The sequence below is a fragment of the Glycine soja genome, chromosome 6 (assembly GCF_004193775.1).
Source record: "Glycine soja cultivar W05 chromosome 6, ASM419377v2, whole genome shotgun sequence".
Classification (NCBI taxonomy): Eukaryota; Viridiplantae; Streptophyta; class Magnoliopsida; order Fabales; family Fabaceae; genus Glycine; species Glycine soja.
Genome location: NC_041007.1, coordinates 44080580 through 44087536, shown reverse-complemented (window position 1 = coordinate 44087536; position 6957 = coordinate 44080580). Strand labels below are relative to the sequence as shown.

General features: G+C 30.7%; 1 protein-coding gene across 1 annotated transcript; it reads left to right on the top strand.

Moving 5' to 3' along the window:
* Positions 1-382: 382 nt before the first annotated feature.
* LOC114417090 (peroxidase P7-like) lies at positions 383-4052 on the top strand. Its single transcript, XM_028382192.1, has 3 exons — positions 383-764; positions 1357-1548; positions 3345-4052. Exons 1-3 carry the CDS (start codon positions 549-551, stop codon positions 3894-3896), a joined length of 960 nt encoding a protein of 319 aa, XP_028237993.1. The 5' UTR covers positions 383-548; the 3' UTR covers positions 3897-4052.
* Positions 4053-6957: the final 2905 nt, after the last annotated feature.

The following is a 6957-nucleotide window of genomic DNA, read 5'->3' as shown; positions in this document are numbered from 1 at the left end:
ACGAGACTAACCTCTCCTAGCAACTACTTTACCATAAACACAGACATGAAAATTGAACTTCTAGTCATCTAACATGTTTAAGGGAGATGCCATCTCAATGTTATATATACAGGAAACCATGCTTTTCCCCTTAAAGCATTTACCCAGAGCTAGTTCCTTATCATCATTTTTCCCTTTGTTTTGCATGCTTTATTTAATTTAGAGCAAGTCAATACTGCTCTTTTTTGTCCTTATTTTGGTAAATTTTCTTCCTAAAAAGAAAAGCAAAGCGCGTAATTAGTACGTAGTAGGAGCAGACAAGTTTGAAAATTAGAGCAAATATAATTTTCTACTTTCTATATTTCTTTTATATATATATATATCTAATTAACTCTGTCTTGCATGCATAAGCACCTTTGCCTAATAAACCCTCTATAAGTACCATGCATGTTCGATTCTTCTAAAAAGCAACTTCTCACAACTCACACATCCACTACTCATCAACACACAAAAGTCTTAGCTACCTAGCTAGTAGCAATTTGTGCCTCAAATTGAAACTAGCTTTAGATATGGCTAATTCTCTTAATAGCCACTTTTTTGTAGTAGTATTTATTCTTTCTCTCTTGGCCTTTTCTAGCAATGCACAACTATCTCCCACCTTCTATGCCAAAACTTGCCCCAATGTTCAAACCATAGTGAGCAGTGCAATGAGGCAAGCTGTTGCTAAAGAAGCCAGGATTGGTGCCTCTATTCTTCGTTTGTTCTTTCATGATTGCTTTGTAAATGTAAAGCCTCTAGCTAGCTACCCCCCTCTTTGCATCTATGGCTCACAAAATTATTCTTAGTTACTGAATTAAGCTAATTAATAAGCTCACATTTTATTCCATATAATATATATAGGCTAGCTAGCTAGGATCAACTATGTCCAAATGGAAACCAAATTTACACTTTTACCCTCTGGATTTTCAATCTCAGACATATTCTTTTCTTTAAGTTTTTTTTTATTGCATCATCTCAAAACTTTTGTTAGTTATCACATTAAAAGATGGGTTTTCATTGTGAATTATTTTGTAATTTATAAACTACTATGACCTCAATTTAGCATATATGATATTAGAGTAAACTGCAATTTGTATGAGATCGAAGTAAGAAGTGAGAACATATATAGCTTAGTTCCACCTCAAAAACCAGTTGAAGTTGTTAATTAACCTGAAGAAATTGTCCAAGTTATATATTATAAGTATTTAATTTTCAGTTCATAACTAGCCAATACTTGGCAATTTGTACAAAGGGTTTTAAGTTCAATTAAGTTACAAAAAATTTAAGGTGGCCCAAAACAATTACATTTTTAATGTTAATTATTTCTTTTGTATGCAGGGTTGTGATGGATCAATCTTATTGGACGACACTGCCACATTCACTGGCGAGAAAAATGCAGGACCAAACAGAAATTCAGCGAGGGGCTTCGAAGTTATTGATACCATTAAAACCAACGTTGAAGCTTCTTGCAATGCCACCGTGTCGTGTGCTGATATTCTAGCACTTGCCACAAGAGACGGAATTGTGCTGGTGAGCCAATTCTCCATAATTTAATTATTTGGCAAACTCTTCATCTTTAATGAATGATGCATAGTGCATGTATCATCAGTGCTAATAATACACTATCTAATATTTTTTTAAAAATATTCTTTTATTATTGATTAAAATTTATCAGAATATGAGTGTGTTCTTAATTTTATAATTTCTACAAATTTGAATCAATGCTAAAATGGGTCTAAAATACACTCAACTAGATATTTAATAAAGAGGCTTAAAAATGGGTCTAGATTATTTTTTAAATTTTTTTATAATAGGTCTTACAAGAAAAAGAAAGAGAAGGAATAAGGGAATTAAAAAGGGGTTGAAGGCATTATTGGAGGTCAAATGTGCACATACATACTCACTCACGTTCCACAATTTTACTGACTTGAGGGGAATGAGTCTATGTTCTTTCCCGTACGTGTGGGGAATTGAAGTAGATCTCTGTGGAAAAGTTAGGCCAAAGATTTTAGGGACATTGTAGATATTCTAATAAGAAGGGCATTTTAAGATTTATAAAACCTTAAAGTTTTAACATTGTGATGATCAATTACATTAAGTAGCTGACCAATTAGAATAATGTATTTAACATCACTAATTAGCGAATCACTTACCGTTACTATGGACTTAAAATTAAAATTAAAATTAAATATTTTTGTAAACATAAGATTAAATTAAAATAAAATATAAGCAGTAGTATGCAGGCTTTTTGCTTCTCCAATTGAGACTAGTGTGCTTTTCTCACTGAGATTATGACGTGAAGTCATTCTCACAATTCACAAAGTAGCTAACTTGATGTTACTTATAATTATTTCCTTTTTCTTCGGCATGAGCCTATTTTCAAACCTTGTCCCCCACTTTCGGTTTCACTTTTCTGGCATAATCGACCATCATGCAATGTAGTGGGGCCATCCAATAATATCACGCAAAACACACACATTGAACAGAATAATTAATAAAAAAACACATCAAGGTTCATGTGTCATGCCTATATCTTATCTCTTTATAAGGAAAATCCCACATTATCATCTCTACCAAAACAAATAAGATAAGAGAAATTTTATGATATCTAAGAAATTTAAAGATTTTGATATTGAAACTTTCTTTTCATCCATCTTTCTTGATGTCTTAAAACTCCTTCAACTATTAATCCAAATTAAAAGCACTTACACCATAATCCTTAAATTTCTCTAGGTAACATAACAACTCTTGTGTATGAATAAAAATGTGTATGAAAATTGATATTTCCACTTACATAATTGTAATGATAATAAATTTATTAATTTTTATTGTAATTATGTTAAAATCAATAAAAGAAATATAGCTGTTTGGCTGAGTGTCAAATCATGGATTCACATTCTTCCAATACGTTTTATTATTGTTTTTAGGTTATTTTATAAAATTGACATTTTTTTTTTACAAAAACACTCTCACATACATGTTAACCAAACACACTGACCCACCCACCACAGTTTTTAATTGATTGACACCGTAAAACATGTTTGGATGGGTGTTGGATCAAGTACATCCACGTTCTTCCAATGCATTTTACTATTGCTTCCTTGTCGTTTTATAAAATTAACATGATTTTTTTTTACAGAAATACAATTTCCATCAGTAAACCAAACAGTTGATGTTTACAGGGACAATGACCATTTATAATTTTTAATTGGCTGACACTATAAACATTTTTAGTACATCAAAAATTAAGGTGACAACAACTATATATGTCTTGATGACTCAATTATTATCATTAATTTTTTAAGGCATGGTGATTTGCATTACAGCTAGGAGGACCCTCATGGACAGTTCCTCTAGGAAGAAGAGATGCAAGAACAGCAAGCCAGAGTGCAGCCAACAACCAAATCCCAGGACCCTCCTCTGACCTCTCAACCCTAATCTCTATGTTTGCATCCAAAGGCCTAACATCAAGTGACCTAACCGTTCTTTCAGGTGCCCACACAATAGGCCAAGCACAGTGCCAGTTCTTTAGAACTCGCATATACAACGAAACCAACATCGACACCAACTTCGCCGCCACCAGAAAAACAACTTGCCCCGCCACCGGAGGGAACACCAACCTGGCCCCTCTGGAAACCCTAACCCCGACACGATTCGACAACAATTACTACGCCGACCTCGTCAACCGCCGTGGCCTTCTCCACTCCGATCAGGTGCTTTTCAATGGTGGGTCTCAGGATTCCCTTGTGCGGAGCTACAGTGGCAACAGTGCTGCATTTTCTAAGGACTTTGCTGCTGCCATGGTGAAGTTGGGCAATATTAGTCCCCTCACTGGGTCCAGTGGGGAGATCAGAAGGAATTGCAGGGTTGTGAATTAATATCATGATTCACTACATATAATAATAATTGTAATAATGATTCATGCATTGGCATTTAATTCATGTTTTTGTGTTGGCTTTTTTATGGAGTTGGTCATGGCAATAACAAGAGGACCCCGTCAGCTTTTGGTATATATATATATAGTATATTATATATATGGTAAGTTGTGACGTGTTAGAAGTCATGAGAGAATAGTTAATTGCAAGGTCATGGTCATAAACTAATTGACTAGATCTTGGGTTATATTAGTATATGTTAGCGTTTTTCCTTTGGTAATTAATGTATTTATGTAGTCAACGAGTTGCCTTGTGCATGTGTTATTTTATTGAAAGTTAAAGAATTTTAAAATTTTGTTTTGAAATATTTTGCCTTTTACATGCATGTGTTAATTTTTAAATTATATCAATTAAACATCCCTAAGAATCAAATGTGTAAGATGATTTACAACAACTTAATTATTTATTTTATTTGATGAACTGCACTATAACTCTTAAATTTAGTTGAGTAGCTAGAATACGTAAACTATTATAAAACTTTTGTCACTTGTCTTCCATTCCGGTGAACTGAACTATAACTCTTAAATTTAGTTGAATAGTTAAAATACGTAAATTATTATAAAACTTTGGTCACTTGTCTTCCATTCCGGTGAATGTTTAAATGTTTAATTGATATACAATGTAAAAATTTCCGTACCAATAATATATCAAAATTCAACACTTGATTTAAAATTTCCGTATACGGCGCAAATTTTGCAACGTTGATATGGTCACAAGACTAAAGTTACAATACAGGTTACGCTCAGCTCTCAATTCGTACTTTGTTGACTTCATATGGTTTCAATTTAAATGTTTTTCACTTTGTTGGTTGCTTTTAAATTAAAGGATATTCTGATTGCAGCCATAAAAAAAGGCAAAAGCTTATTACACTGTTCAATTACTTTCATATGATCACGTCAAGATTATGATTCTCGCATCCAAAGCTAGCTAGCAATTAAGAAGCAAAAGCAGTTAGCAGGTTTCTGGAATTCCCAGCTTCTATAAACTATATATGATTGCCAAATGTTACATTTTGAGGCTTATGCAAAGTGAAAGTAAATTTAATTAATTGAAGGTCCCTTCTCTTCCTTTAGGCCATGTCATGCTAATACATTAAAATTAAAAATGGGGAATCAACGAATTTTTCTACCCTATATGTTTCATTGGCTAGCTAGCCTAGAAAGGGTCATTATTTTTTAATTTTTTTTATGACCATTTCTACTTTTGAAACTTGATGAACTTCGTTAGTTTGTTTATTTGTTTGGCAGAAAGCATGGCCATTGGCCATACCATGGAAATTGGAAAGACAGTGTGTTTGCCAAATTCCTCACTTGTATATTTTTACGATATTTTTCTCAGTTTATAATGAATGCACACTAGTTGGAAACTCTGTCACTCTGCCTAGGAATGTAATACTACATTTCTCTGTAAATTAATTAGTTGATATATCAATATCATTTTCTTTCTTACGAGTTTACACGGTGAACTTTTGTTGTTTTTAATTTTGCTTACATTACATTTTGTGCATGCATATGATAAAGGATTGGCCCCATATATATATATATATATATATATATATATATATATATATATATATATATATATATATATATATCAAGTCATGTTTGTTTTTCTCACGGGAATATTTTCGGCAAATTTTTCATGAGTTTATCATGAAATGGTTAATTCATTTATATGACAAGGGATTATTATATTCTGAATTATTTTTTAAAGGAAATTTTACATTAAAAGGGCTCACTTCATGCAAATCCCCAAAAAATTATAATTTTAGGATATTTTTTCTAAACATGAAACGTAGTTTAGAATACAATATAACTCACCTGTTTTAGGTTTAATTTAAACGGGTGAAAACTATGAAAAAAAAAGAAAAATAAATAAAATTGGAAAATTGGGCGGCTTAAAAATATAAAAAGAGGTTCATTTCTATGAATTATCATAAAAATCAATAATGTATGTTTAGATTTCAGTTGGATGGATTAAAAGTTTTTTTACTTTCAGTGTAATAGTTTTTTTTTCCCTTCTTTATTTTGTACATTAAAATTAAAAAGTGTACATTAAATTTTACAAAATTTATTCCCAACTTTTATTCAAACATTGTCTTATAATTAGTAATTCAATAATAGTGTAAAAAATTCTATACTCTAAGTATATTTTAATTAAATTTTAAAAACATTAATTTTTAATAGACTTGCTTGTCTACTACTCTAGGAGCATTCTTTGGGTTTGGATGAAGTCATAAACAAGGAGTGCTGTGCACTAATGAGTTGAAACTGAGTAAATTATTAGAATATATATACATGGTTACAATTAGAATAAATGAAAAATCCTTTTTACATTATTTGGATACATATAGAAATTATTTACTTATGTATCAGTAATATAATGTATTAAACCCAATGCAAATTACTTATGAGAAGGAGTTGTAATTTTTTTATTTTTCAAGTATATCCCCCAATAAATATTTAAAGATTAATTAATTGAAAAAAGATATGTATGCCTGTATGAGTTTTATTAGTGAATATTTTTTTAAATGGTTAAAGAGTACTTAATATTGTTATTAAATATTTTATTTTTAATATTTATTTTTTAACTAATTAAAAACATTTAATATAACGTATAATACTCTAATAGTCTTATGATAACTTATTTAAAAGCCTCATTCAATTTTAAATAGATCAAGCTGTACCTTTGATTTAATGTCAATTCTTTTTATTTTTTTATTTTTTAAGTTGACAATCCATAATCAAAGTCAAAAAATAAATGTAGGACAACGCTTTCATTTTGAATGCATAATTTTACTTTAAGACGCGTTTAATTTAATTACATTTTCTTTCCTTCTTTTTAAGATGTTTCCAAATTAAAGCTGTTCAAACTTCAAACTAGTATATAAACTGCGTGAACCATGAACCATGATGCATCGAATGTTTCATGTTCACAATGATTTTTAATGAATATTTAATTAATAAATAAAGAAATTATCATATGTCTTTTAACGTTATCAAAC